Genomic DNA, 19,630 nt, shown 5'->3' with positions numbered 1-19,630 from the left:
ATAGTGATTTGATCAATCAGAGCTCAAAAAGTCGCGATTTTCCGAAAAGTGCCTAAAAAACGCCGTCAAATTAGGGTATTTATAGTGATTTGATCAATCAGAGCTCAAGGTCCACAAAAGTTTTTTCTTTTTGAAAATCCCCCCTTCGAGAATCTCCTAGATCCGCGCCTGACACAGACTATTATATTACAAGAAGCTGCAAATCATCGTGGATCTGTAGCGTAGAGCTAGGGAAGAAGACCCGCAACAAAATAAGAGGGTTTGAATGTGGGTAGGGTCGGATGTTTTTAATGAAATTTTTCGTATACTAGTTAAAATGTGTCTGATCTATAAATTGAGGCATGTTACTTGGTAAATTCCTTTTTTTCAAATTGGTGCTGCTAATGCGTCATAATTGGCTTGCGTCAGTTAGCACTTATATAGACTCGTAATTGGCGTACGTCTCTTAAGAAATTTTGTAGACTCAAAGTCTTACTCATTCAGTTTTACCCAGCAGAGTTACCGGTCATATTTTTGCTTGTGTATGCGAAGTGCAACTTCGCCTCTGTGTTTAATAAATGTTAACTCAATTTGGAAGTCCCGAAAAGATTAACGTAAATTGTCTCATCTCGGTTAATTTGACGTAGCGATCAAACATCTTGCATGTTGTCGCTTGCTGAGAATATTCGTCATAATTGAGTATCGGTAGTCGTTTCTTATGTCGAATGTTGATTAGGTTGACGATGCCAGTGTGGGAGTCTCGTCCTCCTCTGCTGGCTCTTCTCCGGTGAAAGACATTCTGTTTTCCACTCTGGTGACTATGTTCCTGGACAGCAGTCCCAGTGCTGGTGCTGTGCTGCACTGGGCATACCACTTCCAGGCACCGGCATTCCAGCAACCCATCCTCGCTCTCTTCTCCTCCTACTACATGGCCAGGCCTCTGGACGCCGCCCGCATCCACAAACTGCTCGAGGGCTTGCACAATCTGGGACACAAGGTAAACACAGGTGTCCAGTTATTGTGTGAGCAAAGATCACAAAATATACCCTTGTTTTTGGAGCCTAATTAAAAAAAGGTAAACGTTTCCATTTACTCGCTTTAGCTAATGAATATTTACTGAAGCCTAGATATTTTCTGGATTCTTCCAGCTTCAGTTCCCTCGGGAAGTATCCTTCGTTGAAATGATGTGCCTTTGATGTAGTTTGAGATATGAGTATTTGGTATCAAGTAACTGTGTATCTGGTCGCTTCTGTTAGGCTGTGCAGGCAGCTGCCAACACTGGTCCAGTGGCATTTGGCCTGGAAGTGGTGATGCACGGAGCTAACAGAGACTACTTCAACCTGGAGAAGTATCTGAGCGACCGCATTGCAACACACAAGGTCAGACCATACCCAAGTGAACCGCCTGTCTCACTAAACTTTTAACTTCATCGCAGATTTTAAACAACGCAGATTGTTCGCGTATTCCTATAGAGTTAGCCTCTTAAGTTACGCGTCTAATCATCTCCATTCTGCAATTGATTCTTATACTGTTCACTGAGACATTTAATTGTAATTGAACTGAAAACGGATGCTGGCGGCGATATAAACTCAGATAGACTTGCTTTGCAGTTTTCTGCCAAGTGTATTCTATGCCGCCTCAGGCACTAAAGGGTCTACTCGTCACTATCTTCCCACTCAGTTAAGCTCTCTGTGTGTGTATGTGTGTGAAAGTGTGTTTGTGCAGGAGCAGTTTGTGATGGAGTTGATTGCGTTCATTGACGAGAGAGTGTCTCTCTACGTGGCAGGGGCTGAACTGCCGAAAGCACACCTGCACAAACTCAAACACATCATCAACGCCACCCGCCTCCTGTTTGAGACTGTGTCCCACTACTCGGCACAGACGCAGAAGGCGGTGGAGGATCTGGCGAAGAGAGTGAAGCCACTGCAGCAGTGGTTCAGCACTGGCAGACTCATTGTCCCCCCTCCCCACCCTCCTCCGCATCCGCCCCTCCACCACCACCATCTCCACCAGCAGCAGCAGCCCAACTTCGCCCCTGCAACAGCCTCTGCAGTGAGCAACAACAGCAGTAACCCACTGGGAACAGGCATGGCCGTGAGGGGCACAGGGAGTCCCATATATGGACAATCCTCCTCCCAGTCCATGGGCCCTCTCCACTCCTCCAACCCCCCTCTACAACATCACACTGTGGGGGGTATGGGCAATCAGAAGGATGTGGGTGGATCAGCAGTTGCAGCACTCTCTCATTTACACAGTAAGCTCCGCTCAGATGCTGCGTGTTAGATTACGCAAAACAAAACTAAGCGAGTGCATTTATCGGCTCTTACTAGATTTTAAAAAGCTGCCAACCAATGTCACACTATGTGGAAAAAAATGACAGAGCCTAATTTATTGTTATATGCTCGAGTGTCAATCTCAACGAGCAGAGTTTCTGAATTAATTTGAGCTAAGAGTCATTTGAAAATCTTATTGGGCCAAGTTTGAAAAAGCTGCCCTTTTCTGTGGCGATAATTGTTTGTTTTGCGTGTCTTAGATTTGAGTGTAGGACCATATGGGTCATCTAAACTTTCATCATCGGCAGCAGCAGTCCATTCCATTAAACCTGGACTGAGTTCATCCGCTTCGGTGGCCTCCGGCGGAGACTTCATGGCATCCCAACAACAGCAACCACCGTTCACATCCGCACTGAGCTTGGGTACAGGCAGTGGACTCACTCTGGCAAATGCACCCTCCCCCACTACATCTGCTGCGGGCGATGTGGGTGGATCTGTGCTGAAGCAGCGCGAGTTCTCTGGGGAAATAGAGACGGAGACTAATAATTACTTCATGCGTATCTACAGCCAGTCCAATCCTCTACCCCACATAAACCAAGTGCTGGAACTACTGAAGAACTACAAGAACTCCTCACTGCCCCGAGACAAGGTGAAGGCGCGATCGAGTTGAGAGAACCAGTCCGCCAGTACTGCAATAGGGGGAGGGGTGGGGGTTACAGCAGGGTGCGGTACCGTGCGTAAACGAAAACTGCACGTACGGTTACGGTCGAAAAGTCAATTGTGGCTCCTGTAAACAATAGTTTTCCTGTAAACAACTATTCTCACAAATCTTACTTTTTTTTCTTAGTTGCTTTATTATTACAAAACCAAAGCTTGTGCGATAGTATGAACGCTCTTTTTTTCCAAACTCAGTAGCAAATATTAGTGTTCATTTTGAAATGTTTTTTATTGCAGTATGTGCATAAGATCAATAACCAGCTATTAAGTACAGCCAATGCTAAGAATATTAACACAGACTATTATTAAGAGTAATGAACGTAGTGAGTACTCTTATATAGGGCTTGCTGATTTTTTTTGTTTTTTTTTCGGGTAAAAGTTTTAATTTGTTCCCGCTCAATTTTGATTTTTCGCGGTTTGACGTGTGATTTTTTTTCAAGTTCAGTGCATTTCCTTTTTTTAAAAAGAAGGTAAACTCCACTACTCAACAGCAAAAGTGTAAAGGTTACGAAAAACGGGATCGACTTCTCATTTCGAAAATGGAAATGAATTATCAGATTTCCCAGCGAAATAATAGTTTTGCCTATTGATCCAGTTTTCTCAAATTGGGTTAGTTTTATTAAAATGTCTATGACAAATTGTTCTACAAATTCAAAGAGTTTTCAGGCAGTTTACTTTTTTCGAAATTCAATAGTTTTTGAAAAAAAAAACAAGTCAGTTTTTTTTCAGTTTCCTTGCGTTCTTTACTCTTCCAATCTTCGATTGGCTTTGTTATTACAAATAGCACTTTAGCGTCAAGGTATAATGGATCTGTAGCGTAGATGTAGGGAAGGATAGCCGCAACCAAATTAGAGGACTCGAACCTGGGCACGGTCCCATGTTTTAATGAACTTTTTGGTATACTAGTTAAAATGCGTCCGCTCTATAAATTGAGGCATATTATTTGGTAAATTTCTTTTTTCTTCAAATTGACTGGTTTTGCTAATGTGTAATGATGGCGTGCGTCACTTAGCAAGTTGTAGACTCATAATTGGCGGTCTTCATTTTTTAAATTATGTAGACTCAAAGTTTGCTCATTCAGTTTTCCCAGAAGCGTTATCGGTCATTTTTTGCTTGCATCTCCGAAGTGCAACTTTGGCTCTGTTTTGAACCTCAGAAATATCCACGTTCCTTCATAACTCGCCTAGAGGCACGTGGTCGCCATTGCAATTTGGGGTTTGAGTCCCGGCTAGACATTGTTTTTTCTTGTATGTTAGAAATTTAAGTTTGTTTCATAACGTTGGATTTCAGACAGATTATTGTCTTATTTATCATGCTTTTTTAAGACATAATTAGAAGGTACCGTATCAGTTTTTTTCAAAAAATATGAAATTTGTCTTGTCATATTTGCAGTATCCACCAGGTTATTTTTGCTGCTGGCGTTTCACTGCTGACTGGATCCCTCTGAACTCCCCGTTTTTGTTTCCGAATTAGTTGGAGTCTGGGAAGGCATCTTTTATGAGTGCTAAACTCTTGGATGTTTTTGAAATGATGAAAAACTACGATCAATAACAATTTGCTGAACGTTCTGTCCTCTAGTTTTAAGTTTTTTCTTCTAGTTAGTGAAACTCAGCTTTAGTTTTCTGGTTTGATACAACTGCAAAGAATTGATCTTAGAGAGCGGTAGGTCTTGACTTGGCTGGGCTTTCGTTGCTCCTTTTTCAACCAATCGTAAAAAGCGCTGCCTTTCTGTGAAGCTCAACGATCTTTCAAATCACTCTGCGGTAAGTGATAGGAGCAGACTGTCTGGTACTTGCCTTGAATATCTTTTACTCGTGGATACCTTTTTTCATGCGTTTTTTCTAGTTTCCTGTCTAGGAAATCTGTCAAAACTGAAGTATTCGTTCACATGGATGTATGAATATTCGCCATCCTCCCATACAATATCATGCAATTGGTAGTTTCCCAAATGGCATAAATACCATATGGCAAAAAATGAAACTTATCCCAACTGGAATAAATCAAACGTTTTCTATCAATTTCGAATTTAAAATTTTGTCAGGAACGAAAACGTGGGCAAGATTTTGATTTAATTACTTCGAAACAAATGCTAAGTGACAAAGTTGTCGGAAAAATTGACCACAAGAAGCTTATCAATAACCGCAAGCTTATGCTTTTCGCTTTTGATTTAAAATCAGAAAAGATTTTCAAGATAAAGTGTCAGTCAACGTTTGAATTGACAAGTTGAATAGTTTTTTCACATTGTTCACGAAAAAGGTTTGGGTCTTATGCACAAAACGACCCAAAAATCAATCTTTCTGCATCTTTCTTGAACTCAAAGTAATACCGTTGAATCTGATTCGCTAATCAGACACTCAAACTCAAACAAAGTTTTTCGGCGTTTCAATTAAAATTTCCAGCAGATAAAATTGTTGGCCGGAATAACCAAAATCAAAAACTTTTTTTTCTGCTGAATCTATTTAAAGAAATTTTTCTCGTCCGGGCTAAATTACCCCAAATACTTGAAGAAAAATTATTTATAGACGAAGCTTCACATATTGGTAATTTCGGCTAATATTTTTATCTGCTCGGAAGTTTTGATTGAATTGCCTGAACAAGTTGCTTGAATTTGAATGGCTAATATTAGCCAATCAGATTTGGCTGCATAAGTTGTAACTCAACATATGAAAACATTGATTTTGGGCCGTTTTGTGCATAAGACCCAAAGTTTTTCGCGATTTTTTCAATGCAACTGTTGTATGAAAACTATACCATTTGGGAAACTTTTCATTTTTATGCCATTTGGGAATTATGCCTTTTGAGACGTAATCATGCAATTGATTGGTTAACCGATTGAAAGCTTTCTGTTATAAAGGAAGCCTTCAAAAACAAGTACGAATGGTCATTCACTCAACATTCCAGTAAATGTTACATTTTCTTGCAAGTTTTGATGTAATAGCAGATCACTATTTCTGATAAATGTAAAAGCTGCTGTTTTCCAGAGTAACCAGTTTGATTATGGCCGTCCTTCGTGATAAGTTTCTAACTAAAGCAAACCCACTGCGTCGTGTAGAATTGCTCGAAGAGGCCGGATTTTTGAGAGATATTATTCAGCGATGAGTTGTCATTATCTATCAAACCGCCATAGAGTCTGAGGTTCAAAGCAATATCATAGGTAATTTCTTTTCGGTTGTAGAATAGAATACAAGCAGTGAGAAAATAATTATTACGATCAGTGTTTTCAGTGTACGATTTTTTAAAGCCAAGGTTAATTCAATTGATTATCTCCAATTCCGCTTTTGTAGCCATTGGTTTTTGAAATCGTACCATTTTTTTTAACTAAACTGATTTTCAGATACCAATTTCTATAGTAACGCAAATCACACTTTCTTCCGTGGCTAACGAAGTTTTTAAGTTTGTGTTAATTTTTATTTCATTTTTCTTCAATTTTGTTTTCACACCAAATATTCACCACCAAACACATGTTTCGTTGATTCAGATGTACCTCTATTTGACTAGGCAGTTGGAAAGCTCAAGTTTAATTCTTGTTCCAACATACTCATAGGGTTTGGTATTTCCCTACCACTTACTCTTATATAACAATTTTAAAACCACACACACACATGAATCTTTCTTTTCATATGACTAAGGATATCTTTTAAACCGAAAACCCTTTCCAAGCTTATTTCAGTGTTGTTTTTTTTTCCTGTAAAATTTTCGACGGTACCACTAGATGGTTTTGGTTTTTTTTTCATTCAGTACGGTTCCCTGCCCTGCTGTAAAACAACCCCCACCCCCAGGCGCGGATCTAGAAATTTCTCGAGGGGCGAATTTTCAAAAAAAAAATTATCAATTTTTTTTTAGGTCGACCAAATTGATTTTCTGAGCTCTCGCAGACCACTATAAAGACGCTAATTTGACCAAAATTTATGCACCGCAGGCAAATTTTCAAAAAAAGGCCAACAAATGCGTTATTAGGCACTTTTTAGAAAATTTCGACCTAAAAACCGCGTTTTTCGGCGCGTGCTCCCCCCTTTTACCTAGTATAAATTGGCGCCGAACGCGCCTTTAGAAAAAAACTTAAAGTCAGGCAGCCAAAAATGGATATCTCAAAATCGTACAAAGGGGGACTCTTTGGGTCGGCAGGGGGTCAAGTCTCTGAGATGGGGGACGTCCCCCCTAAATCCGCTACTGCCCACACTTGTTCGAGTACCGGCGGATAACTATACTACTATTAGGTAACCAAATCAGGAAAAACGAACAGCAATCAACTGATGTTATAGTGGAAATTGTTTCTTTATCAGCCATTACCCTTTTGATTGTTCAGTTTTGAGTAGGTGTGTTCACTGTGCCGTTTCTTCTACTGCCCATTCTATCTCCATTTCGCTTGCTTATGTAGGACATCTACCTGTGCATGATGCGCAATCTGCTGGAAGAGTACCAGTTCTTCGAACAGTATCCGGACAAGGAGTTGCACACCACTGCCCTGCTGTTCGGGGGAGTGATCCAGGAGGGGCTGATGGAGGGGGAGGCACTGCGGGTGGCACTGCAGTACATACTGGACACCCTGAAGGACAAAGCAGACCACAAAAACATGTTCCTGTTCGCCCTCACTTCTCTCGACCGACTCAGCCCCTCTCTTCACCTTCACCCACACTTCTGCGCCCGACTGGCTGCACTGCCCTGCTTCGACAGCTTCTCTCAGCACCTCAAAGACGTCAGTAAAACTTATTCTAACACCCATTTGTCTGTAAACTTGAAGAGAGAGGGCCTGTAATCAGGGAGTAGACGTTTTTCTTCTAACATCCTTCTTTCATTTAACAGTCTTTTCTTGATGAATTCACATGTACAGTGCTGATAAAATATAACTGAGTTTTGAGGTTGTCTAGAGTTCGTATCTTCCCCTCAATAAACAAATTTTTCAAGTACGGTCTAGAGCGTTTTTTTTTTTAACTTGAAACTGTTTTAAAAAAGTTTTCAAATGTCGGACTATCGTTTGTCTGCGTACTACATAAGACTTATTGCTGAAAACTTCCATTTTCACCTGCTTTAAGCAATTTTTTTTGAAGTGTTCTCATTTTTAAACAAGCAAAGCTTGTGTTATAGTATGAACTCTTTTTTTTTCAACCGAAGTCGCAAATATTGGTGTAGATTAAATCCTGATGCCACTTTTGGGTCACCTTCACAGCTTTTTCATAGCATGTGCTTTGACAAAGCACAATGTAATAATGTTGGATTAAACACAGCATGTTTTAAATGGCAAGATATTTCGTTTGCATATAAACTCAATTGAAAACGGATGTTAATTTTGCCATAATTTATTCATTTAATTTGCCCGCAATTTATAGGAACTAAATCATCCTTAATTCAATTTTATTACCGTACAGTCGCTTTCCAGCTATCGCAAAGTATAAATTCTGGTCCGCCCCATAACCTAAGGAAACTAAGCACACTGGCTGAGCATACTACAGAAAGTCAAACTACATCAGCTATGGAGAAGCCTAAACGAGCTCAAAGAAACTGTCTGCGAGTTTTGCAACGGCAAATTTCTCAAGTTAGCCACATTTGTGCTACCCTCAATTGTAATCACGACGAGTGGAGCGATGAAACAACCGAGTTTGAGCATTGCTCGGCTCAATCCTCAAATGTTGATCACAAGCTGCTTGACGCTATCACCGTCAATACTTGATGCAGAATACGATCAAGTATTCGATCAATGTCAGAACACACAGAAGGCTGCTTGCCAAACTCTACAAGCGTCAAAGAGAATGATAGCTGCATCAATTCAGCCTATCAACCCTGTTGCAACTATACAGATTGAACCTACAACGATCACACCAAGATTGCCGCAGATCAATCTGCCTAGCCGCAGGCGATTTCACGGCCTGTCTAAGCTTCATTGATCAATTTCGATCAACTGTCCATGACAATGACAAGTTGTCACCGGTTCAAAAATTGACGTATCTTGCTTGACGAACCATACTACTAAGCTCATCTTGAGCTTGGAGACGCCAGAAAGCAACTACGAGATAGCAACTCTGCAAATGCTAGAGCAGAGATATAAAAACGATCCAGTCATCCCTCGAAAGCTTTTGTCACGAATTCACGGATTCACTGCAGTCCGAACGGAGAATTTGTCTCAGCTTCGTCGGCTATACTCAGTCTTCAATGAGACTTCGCAGTTCATCAAGGCACTCGGAAGGTCAGTGGAAAACGATTTGTGGCATTTCCTTCTCGTCGAGAATCTCGAATCTTAGAAGGCATGGGAAACTGCAAACGATGGGACTGAAGCTCTTGATAGACCATGGCCATACCGAGAAGGTACCTGTGTCAGATCAATTTCTCCCAGTCGGGAAGTACTTCATCATGCCTCATCATGCAGTTTGGAAGTTGGACTCAGAGCTGTTTTCAACGAATCAGTTGAAAGTAGTTTGAAAGTAGTTCATGCAGTTTGAAAGTAGTTAAGACCTTTTCAACCAGCCAGACCTTTTCAACATTCTTTTCCGGTTCTTCACAATTTGTACAGGCAAATAGGACTATACCCTAAAGACAGAAATCAACATCAGCTCTACTGGAGAAGAGAAGGGAAATCAATTGAGAAGTACCTGATGACTCGTGCCATCTATGCTGTAGCTTCAAGTAGCCATACTGCCATACGATTCTTGTCAGATACCGCCGACACAACAAGATGAACAGACAAAGCTAGCAATTCGCGAGTCCATCTACGTGGACTTTTACGTTGGTGGTGAAGATACTGAGGAACAAGCCATCATAATGCACCAGTCTCACGCACACTCTGTACAAAGCCTGCCTGCACAATCGGAAGTGGGCAAGTAACAGCGAGGTTGTCATAAACGATATACCCGACAAATTGCATGAAAACAGAGTTTTTCTTAGCAGAAAATGACAACAGTGTCAAAACTCTTGGGCTCAATTGCTTCCAGTTTCTGATTGATCCAGTAGCAGTGTATGGATAAATTGGACTAAGTTAAGGCTATAGACATGTCTTGAGGTACCGCAAACCTTGTCAAGCCTGCAAACGTCTCGAGCTGATTCAAGCGAAGAGACTTCTACAAGATAGACACAAGATAAACAGCCTCCCTGGTCATGATCGAGACTTAGGTATCAATTGGACTACTATACCTGCAACAGCTCGAAGCTTCGAAGGGCTATGGGAAGCTGCTTTTAAGTCAATGAAAGTACTCTATCACGAGACAGCAGGCAATGGAGTAAAAATTAAAATTGTTATGTACACAGTGCTCTGTCAGATAGATGCTAAACTCAAATCAAGACTGATCACAACGATCTCGGATGATGCCAAAGACCTTGTGCCACTCACTCCATCAATGCTTCAAAATGGCTTCAAGTCAAGTCAGTTGCCCATTGTTGCTGATCCTACTATTGATGAGCATACTGAAGATGAAAAATGTCCGTTAAAACGATTCAACTACCTGCACAAACTGATTGCAGATATCTGGGAAATAGACTCTTGAATATTCAAGTCATAAGAACCGTGTACAAAAACAAAACTGAAAAAGGAGATCTTGTATACATAACTGATGATGATAACCCCTTTTTATCATGGCCACTTGGAATCGTGGAAAATGTATATGCAGGAAATGATAGTCCAGTGAGGGTAGTGCAAGTAAAAAAAGGGAATTGGAAGCTTGGTACACGACCGATTTTAAGATTTCAGAAATTACCGTTGAAAGACGATGAGAGATTAAAACAATACATTCTAGAAACAAACAGATCAAAAACAAAGTTCAAAAACAATGGTCAGTCATCCAACTCTTCTTCATCCTTCTTCCTAACGCATCTTTCCGAAATTTTCTATAACGATGTGCTCTACTCCTTTTCTTAACCACAGGATCAGGGTTTGCATCAACCAACTCCAGCTGCTTGAGGACCACCCGACACTCTCAATTCATCTTCGCCACCTTCTTCTCAAGTTCCATTTTCCACGCAATCAATCCCGACAACTTCACAGTAGCCTTCTATTTACTGCTTCCAAATTTCATCTCCCTCTGAAATGTGAAAAATTGATCAAAGATCAAGCAATTAAGAATCCTATTTCCTTAAGTTTGATTAGTTTCAAATCGGCGTCGCGGTCAAGTTCCTTGTTCCAAAAGAACGCCAGCGCAAGCAAGCGTGGTGCCACCTATGTGGCTGGGAAGACTTGAAATATTGCTTCAATTTTCAAGACATTTTTTTGACTTTTTTGTTTTGAGTCAACCAAATTGCTCTAACAAATCACTAAAATACCATTTTTTGACCAAATTTTCTGCGCCGACGTTAAAAAGATTCAGGATCCGTCCGCCCACATTTTAAATCTCCAAATAGTACAAAGAGGGACCCTTTTGGTCGGCAGCAGGTCGAATCCCTGAGGGGGTAGGCGCGTCCGCCCCCGTCTCCGTCTCCCTTAATCCACTGGTGATCCAGAGCTTGACTATCTTGTGCTGAAACTCCCATCCACAGACTGCCCCTAGAGTCACCCCAATTTTCAGCTATCCAACCAACCCATCTGGGCAATTCTTGTTCTCAAACACCAGCCAAAGGCTTTTAAAAGTCTTGAAATTGAATTGTGGCGAAATCTCGGGGAAAGCACGAAAGTTGCAGCTTTTTTTAACGGAAAAAGAAATCCATATGGCAGTCCTCCAGGATTTAAGGCTGTCAACGTCATACAAGTCCATGTCACTTCTTTGCCCAGTAAGTATAATGTAAGAGAGGCTCATCAACCCAATTTCCAGTGAATATCAGTTAATTGCCTAGAAAGAGTTCGCCTCATCTCTTACGCTGACGATTACCATCCATTCTTCCGAATTATTTCAAAGAATCAAGAAAATTATTTCTCAGATGCTCCAAAGAAGAAGCCGCTGTTTTTTTATCCACCGCTTGTTGAACGAAAATTCACCCGTGTTTTTCGATAACCGAGTCGAAGGGAGGATCTAGGACTTTCTCGAGGGATTGGATTTTCAAAATGTTTCGAAATTTAATCGATCTTTCTTAAGGTTGACCAAATTGATTATCCTAACTGTCACAATTCACTATAGGACCCTATCTTCGATTGAACAAAATTAATGATGACGATCCTGACCTTTACATCATTGAAATGACCCAAATCTTGATTGATGAATTTTCAAAGTATTGCTTAAAAAAATCCGAAGAAAGAATAAAAACAACCACCCATGGTTTAATCTGAAAATCAAGAAAATGATGAATAACCAAAATGTGTTACACAAAAAGTGGGTTCAGACACCATCCATTGAAAACAGAAATAATTTCACCTCATGTAGGAACAATGTTATTAAGGCTATAAGGGTGAGTAAACGCCGGTACTATGATAACTTGATAACGAGGGAGAAGAACGCGTCCGGAATTTTTGATGCTTCAAAACATTTTTGTGGTAAATAAAATTTGAATACTGCTTCGTTCGATGTTAATTTTTTCAATTAACACGCTACTATTGGAGAAAAACTAACAGAAAACTTCAAACAAAACGTGTATAGATCAAATTTTCCAGTTAAATAACAACACGTTCGTTATATATGATACCGATCGATATGAGATACTGAAGGAAATTAAAAACTTGAACAATAAAAAGTCTACTGGTCATAATGGGATATGTAGTAAAATGGTAAAATTTTCTGCTCCGGTGCTGGCTGACCATTTAGCGCATTTTTTCAATATCTGCTTCCAAAAAGAGTGTTTTCCTAATTTTTTCAAAATTGCAAAAATTTTACCGTTGTATAAAAATGGCGACAAAACTGAACCCGATAACTACCGTCCAATTAGTTTGTTGTCTTGTATAAGTAAACTTTTTGAAAAACTAATTTTCAAGCGCATATATAGTTTTGCCGCTAAAAACAACTTGATTGATAAGCGTCAGTACTCATGCCATTTTGTCCATTAATGACTTTTTTCGTGAATCAATCGATAATAAAAAATTTGGTTACTCCTGCTTTATTGATTTGAAAAAAGCATTTGATACAGTTGATCGGAAAATTTTGCTTGACAAATTTTATCAATATGGGTTCAGATGGAAAATTCACATTCAATTTATTTTACAGGGCGAAAACAATATGTCTATTCGAATCAATCCGTCTCGAATATGCTAGAATGTACAAAAGGTGTTCCTCAAGGTTCAGTTTTGGGGCCATTTCTGTTCCTTTTATACATAAATGATATGCCGTCGGCCAGCAACGTTAAGCTAACATTATTTGCAGATGATACGACGGTAGTTGATGCTCAAAAATTTGCATCCAAAACGAAGTTCCAGACAGAATCAAATAAAATACGTAATTGGTGCAATAATAACAAACTGCTCATAAATCAAATGAAGTGCAAAATAATGAAGTTTGGACGGGATAACTTGAATGAAAAGTTTTCTTTTGGTAATAATGTACTCGCCGAGGTTTCTGATTTTAGGTATTTAGGAGTTCAAATGGACAACGGACTCAAATTTGAATGTCATATTAATAATGTTTGTGGTAAATAAGCTAAATTTAACGGTTTACTATTCAAGAGTAGAAACTATTTCTCGAAAAATGTGCTGGTTAAATTTTATATCTGCTATGCAAAGCCACTCATTTCCTACGGTTTAATTGCATTTGGTGCAACATCAAAAAACCTATTAGAAAAAATATTTTTGATGCAAAAACGTCTTTTTAAAACTATTTGTTTCAAGAGAAAATTTGAGCATGCCTCATATATCTTACATTCGTTTGAGATTGACACCGTTTTTGACTTATATTTCGGACAAATATTCAAAGAAACGTTTTGTCAACTTCGTGGTAAAACTCCCCTTGAAACTTTTAATTTGGAATCTCTGAATAATCGTCGGGTTACTCGGGCCTCTGTGGCAAAAATTTTACCAAGCATGAAAACTAGAACACAAATAATGCAACGTTCATGGAAAAATGTGTCTCTTAAATGTTATAATTTTTTGAAATCAAACGAGCTGATACCAGATAACCTAAACCAATTAACTGAGCATCAACTAAATGAGTATTTCAAAAAATTGTTTTCATTGTTTCTTAAAGATAATGGAGATCTTCTTAGATTTATTTTTTTTGAATCACTAAGTCGGATACTATCTCGCAACTTCTGTCATAGGTTTTTTCAGGGTCATGCCTCGATAAGCTGCATAGCTTTTTGCATGATTCTTGGTGGGTTTGATTTGTACATGCGGTTTATTGTTTACCTGTCTGTATAATATTATTCTCCTAAATAAACTATACCAGACTAATCAAATCTTGACAAATTTTTTGTACGTCGCAGCTAATTTTTTGAACAAGCAGGCCACAAAATGCGTTTTTGGCACTACTGAAAAAGTTGCGTTTTTTTTCGGCGCGCGCTCCCCTCAAAATTTACTATACATTGGCGTCCGGGTTTGTCCGCCAACAACTTCTCCAAATAGTACAAAGGGGGACCCGCTGTGTCTTAGGGGGCCGAATCCTTGCGGGGCAGAGCGTCCCCCCACTTTTTCCGCTGGTGATCCCGAGCTTGACTATCTCAATTTGGTCCCTACCACATGCTGCCTCTCCAGTCACGCACAACTTTCAGCTGATCTTGTTGCCCCGCCAGTTACGCTGCATCCCCTGCCAATGTGCTAGAATCTGGTGACGCATCTGTACTAGGCGATACCAACGAACGCTCAAACTGATAGTACTCCAACATAGAATATAAAAGCGGTGAGATTTTCATAAATGAAATTACCTAATCCACTTTTGCGCCCTTAAATGAAAACCAAAACAGAATGTTTGTTAACGCAGAATTTCTGCGGTCCTCTGTCGACATTTCACTGGCGTCTCAATCATTGTTGCAATTGGCTTCCATCTTGGTCCCGGCTAGAATCCCCAGGATCTGATCACCCCATGTTTCTTCAACTACCCCTGAGTGAACATCTGAGTTTTTTTTTCCAGAATTGATATGCGATTTTTTCTTGTAGCTGACTGGAAAAGCGTCACTGAGGAGATTGCCTCTGGCCTCTTTGAAGCAGGCGCTTCCTCTTACTGTTGCCGCAGACGGGAGATTTCTCCAAAACGTAGTCATCTGGGCAGATTGCCGTCATAGACTCGCTCGCCGTTTCATACACCCCACACCTTCTCTCTGAGGAATCTTCCACTCTCGCGTCAGAAAAAATTTAACCCTTGTTTCAGCGAAACCGTAGATCCCGACGTAGCTCAACTAAACAGAAAATTTTTGAAACAGACAGCAAAAACAAAAGAAATGGAAACCAATCCGCCAAACATGCGTCTATTGCACTGGGGCCAGAATCTTTTGTTTAGAAAGTGATACACTCCCCAAACGGATCGAGGCCTGTCAAGTACCCATGAAAAATTGACTCAACTTTCATCTACTCCCCACCAGATATAGCCAAAACTTTCAACAAACAGTCCACCAACGCCAGGGCCCACGCTTCAGACAAACTACCTCCCACAACGAGGCGAAAAATTGCCAAACTCCCTCTTTCATAAAACCCTACTTTTTCCAACAACAGATAAAACTAGCCATCGTAGATAGCAAACTATCCAAAGTCCGCGGTCCGGATGGCTTGTGCAATTCCCACTAAACAAACATCCCTGATGGCCTATGAAAGATTAGTTCCTCTAATCTTTCACTGCTTAACTTTTCTTTTAAGTTAACTCGCTGTCTGACAATATAATCCCTCAAGAGTGGAAAGGAGTGGGAAAAGTTGAAAGTCTTAATTTTACTAAAACCAGATAAGACTTAAGGCTATCCACAGCATACAAGTTCCTATCACTTCCTGTCCAGTGATTAAAACTTAAGAGAGGCTCATCCATCCAATTTTCAGTAAATATTTACCAAATGCCAAGCATCAACATGATGTTATCTCCAGATTTTTATAAATATTTCCATGACGCCCTCCTTATCAGAACTTTTTCGCCTCGCCTTTTACGCTGACGATTAGCGATTATCCAATTTTTCTGTTGACGAAAAGCCACCCGTAGTTGTCAATAACCGAGACGAAAACTCCTGTTTTGGTTTTTGAGCACTCTAAAACTATTTTAAAACTAAACAAGACAAAGCAAGGAAAGAAGTTCCTTGCCTAATCTCGTCGCTCTAAGGTTATTCGTATCCATTCACCTCAAAGCAATACCTATCGAGAACCACACGATGTTTTATCTCAGCTGCGGTCCTGCTTTAGTTGGCTTTCAATTTACTGTCTCATGTATTACTCAATACTCCTCAAATCCGATTAGGGGTGGATCTGGGGTTTTCCCTAGGGGGATTTTCAAAAAGTTTCGAAATTTTATCGATCTTTATTTTAGGTCGACCAAATTGTTTTCCAAACTGTCACAAATCACTATTTGGACCAAATTTTCTGCGTCGCAGCCAAATTTTTTAACAAACAGGCCAAAAAAGGCCTTTTTCGGATTTTTTTGACCAAAAAATTGCGTTTTTATCGGCGCGCGATCTCCCCTCAATTAGTATATTATGGCGACCAATGCGCCGTTAGATAAAATTCAGGGTCCGTCCGCCATTAATTTTTATTTCGAAATAGTACAAAGGAGCACTCTTGGGTCGTCAGGGGGTCGAGTTTCACCTTATCCTAAAATGGCTTAATTATCTCACTTTGAGTCATGTGAGGCAAAATAGTATTTTTCTGCTTATCGAGTTTCATGAGGATTCGGGTGTATATTTTTTTACTTTTGCTCGGTTGGTTAACTTTCCCCTCGGTCAATGTTTTTGAATGCTTATTTAATGCCGGCTAGCCTGTTAATTGACATGTTCTCCTATGTATGTTTTGTATGACAAGCATTGCGAAGCCGTGCTTCGCCTGTGTATAAACGTTTTATTGGGTCACTTGAGCTCCTCAGCGCGATTTTGGTCCATGATTTAGATTTATATGCGGGAAGGGGTAAGGGTTCCCCGTATTTAAATGTTTTAGTGCAAAAAATTGTTTGGAAAAAAATTGTATCAAGCTGTTCAAATTGATTGCTGCCAGTCGAGTCACAACTTACGCCAGACAAAAGATGAAAAACTAAAAAGTTGCTGTTGCGTGTTTTTAAAAAAAGTGTTAGACTATGGCTGCTTTGGTGCGATTTATATGGTGTTTGTGTTTCAGTGTATAAGTTTTGGGCAGCAGGAAAAAAGTGTTGCAGCTCCCAGTACAACAGTACCACCCTCTCTCCATGGCTCAAGTGTTGAGGAAGTGGGGGGAGCAAGTGGAATCCAACAGGCCAGTGGGACAATGGGACAGAATCAATCCAGCAATCATGTACAGGTGAGACAGGCTGTCCTCATTCAGCGTGTAAAGTGGCTGTCCATAATACTCATCAGTCGAATGCTACGTGGCCCAAATTGGCGCAGCCTCTGCACTGAATGTCATCGGATGCTGCGTCAGCTGATGCGCTGTACTCGGGAAAAGAGTCATTAATCACTGGCCAATCGTACTCATCATGGCCGTGAAAAAGCAACATCATTTAATTAATAATTATAATTGTAGTTCCTGCGAATCGCAGAGGAGCTATCAGTAGGCCTTAGCAGTCCTGTCGACGATAGTCTATTTGTATTATCTCCCCACATTCCAGACAGTGTTATTTTTTTTGCTGAGCGAAGCTGTTTTTTTTTGCGACTCAAGGTCGTTTTTTTTGCGTCTAGAACTTTTACGTGGTACCACTATTGCAGCCAAATTTGGTCAGGTTGTGGTAGACCTGAAGCTAGACGTCAAGTGGAGCTCGTCCTCACACACTATCATTGCCATGGCATGGGATCGATTACACGACCTGACGATTTCAAAGTGAACGCCTTACCACTGTGCTAAGTGCCTCATTTAATTGTATTGTTACAGTCTAAACGAGGCTGTGCTACTTCTGTAGAATTTAGAGACAATAAGTTTAAAATGAGATGCACGAAACAAGGGGTCCTCAAGGATGAGTGCTGTTGCCTATCTTCTGTATTTATTTCATGTCCTCTAGGCATCTCAGTAAATAACATACCGACTTTGCCATTTCTATCACTATGCCTGTCCCTAATGTTTCTTATCTTCAAACGATTGTCCAACCATGCCTACACGAGGAAAATCTGAATCTTAAACTCTTATTCCACTGCCATTCTCATCTCGTCAGAAACAAAACAAATGTCATGAAGAATGAAACTGTGTTACCCACGTTTTACAAACTCACCTCAATCCTGGAGTCACTTTTGATATCCTCATCTCTTTCATTCTGGTTCAGCTGGTCTGTAACGTGCAAAACCAGATTGAATGATCTCCAAGTTCAATAGAGTAGTGCATTTATAATCGCAACTGGCTGGATAAGAACTCTTACCCTCCCTAAACACTAACTCATTCGTTATGGGCATCGAGGTTGGCACATTTGTGTTGTCCAACTCAGTCATTTTTTGCTGCAAGCTTTCCTTCGCTTACTGACAATGTTTGTCTTAAAATACGCTGCGTGCATTCGCAGTCCTACGCCAAAGCTGTTTGATCCCGTGGACTGCGATAATACGTTCCGTCGTTGAAAAAACTTGCCTGATGAGCTTAATCTGTTCAAAAGACATGCCAAATTCGGATATTGTCTTGAGAACAAGCAATCTGGTTTAAGAGTCGATGAACGTAGTTCAGACTCTTATAAAGGTCTTGGTATTTTTTAAAAACTTTTTTCAGGTTCAAATTTACTTTTTCGCGCTTTGACTTTTGATTTATTTTTAGGTTCAGTTCACTTTATTTGTAAAAGGAAGACACACTATCCTATAGAAGAGCAAAAAGTTGTAAAGGTTACGAAAAACGAGATCATCCACATCTAGTTCCAAAAATGGAATTTAATTTTCATATTTCTCAGCGGAATATAACTCTTCCTTTTAATCCAGTTTTCTTAAAATGAGTTAACTATCAAGAAAATGCGAATCATAAATTGTTCTTGAAATTCAAAGAGCTTTAAGACTCGCTATTTCAAGTTTTGCTTTCTCATATTTGCAATTTCTGAGAATGCACTTAATCGAATTTTTAATCAAGTGGTCCTGCCTGGAGGTGACGGCATAGTTCGTGTGTTCGAATATGATCGGGAACTGTTTTTTTTTCAAACTGGAAATCTAAAAAATGTCGACCTGCAGTTTTTCTGTTTCATGCTAAGTTGCCACATCTTTTTAATTCTTTCAGTAATTTTGGTTACTTCTGCAACTTTTAGCTTTACTAGCCGTGACTTCATATATTTTGCTATATTTTTAACAACTATTCGGCTTAAATGATTTCGGCTCATTTTTTATCGGGTTAGTGGTCTGAATTGTACTCGTTTAAAAGGAAGCATAATTTTATGTTTGTTCACGCATCGCCCAAAATGCTGAAGTGCTTAGAATAGAATTTATACTTCAAAGTTTTTCATGACAAAACTATCTATTTTCGGTTCTACAGGAAATTATTTGTTTCGTCGGCTCAATTTTCACTACTTGCTGTCAATTGTGTTTCTGGACGTGTTTTCCGCAAATAGAACAATTAGAGTTTTTTGTGTGTTGTCGCTTTTTGAAGTGTTTTTTTTTCTATTTAATTTTTGTGGACTAAGTGGCTTTGTTTTCCTCTGCTGGCTTGCACTGTTAGTTTTATGTTGTATAGCAAAAGTTGCGACGCTCAGATTCGCCTATGTATTCAGTTATGTCGAAGTGTATTAGTACGAACCTTTTTTTCCAACTTTCCAAGTCGCAAATAAAAATGCTGCTTT

At 39.8% G+C, this 19,630-nt stretch overlaps 1 protein-coding gene across 1 annotated transcript in view; it reads left to right on the top strand.

The window, feature by feature from the left end:
• LOC134846474 (CCR4-NOT transcription complex subunit 1-like) overlaps nucleotides 1–19,630 on the top strand; it is an 85,892-nt gene that overhangs the window by 16,214 nt on the left and 50,048 nt on the right. Inside the window, exons 9-14 of the mRNA XM_063863845.1 lie at nucleotides 716–976; nucleotides 1,236–1,358; nucleotides 1,705–2,233; nucleotides 2,513–2,901; nucleotides 7,348–7,665; nucleotides 17,041–17,199. Coding sequence (XP_063719915.1) covers nucleotides 716–976; nucleotides 1,236–1,358; nucleotides 1,705–2,233; nucleotides 2,513–2,901; nucleotides 7,348–7,665; nucleotides 17,041–17,199 — 1,779 coding nt within the window. The remainder of the gene's footprint in view (nucleotides 1–715; nucleotides 977–1,235; nucleotides 1,359–1,704; nucleotides 2,234–2,512; nucleotides 2,902–7,347; nucleotides 7,666–17,040; nucleotides 17,200–19,630) is intronic.

The sequence above is a fragment of the Symsagittifera roscoffensis genome, chromosome 5, assembly GCF_963678635.1.
Source record: "Symsagittifera roscoffensis chromosome 5, txSymRosc1.1, whole genome shotgun sequence".
NCBI lineage: Eukaryota > Metazoa > Xenacoelomorpha > Acoela > Convolutidae > Symsagittifera > Symsagittifera roscoffensis.
The sequence above is the reverse complement of the archived record's forward strand: the minus strand, read 5'-3'. Positions and strand labels throughout refer to the sequence as shown.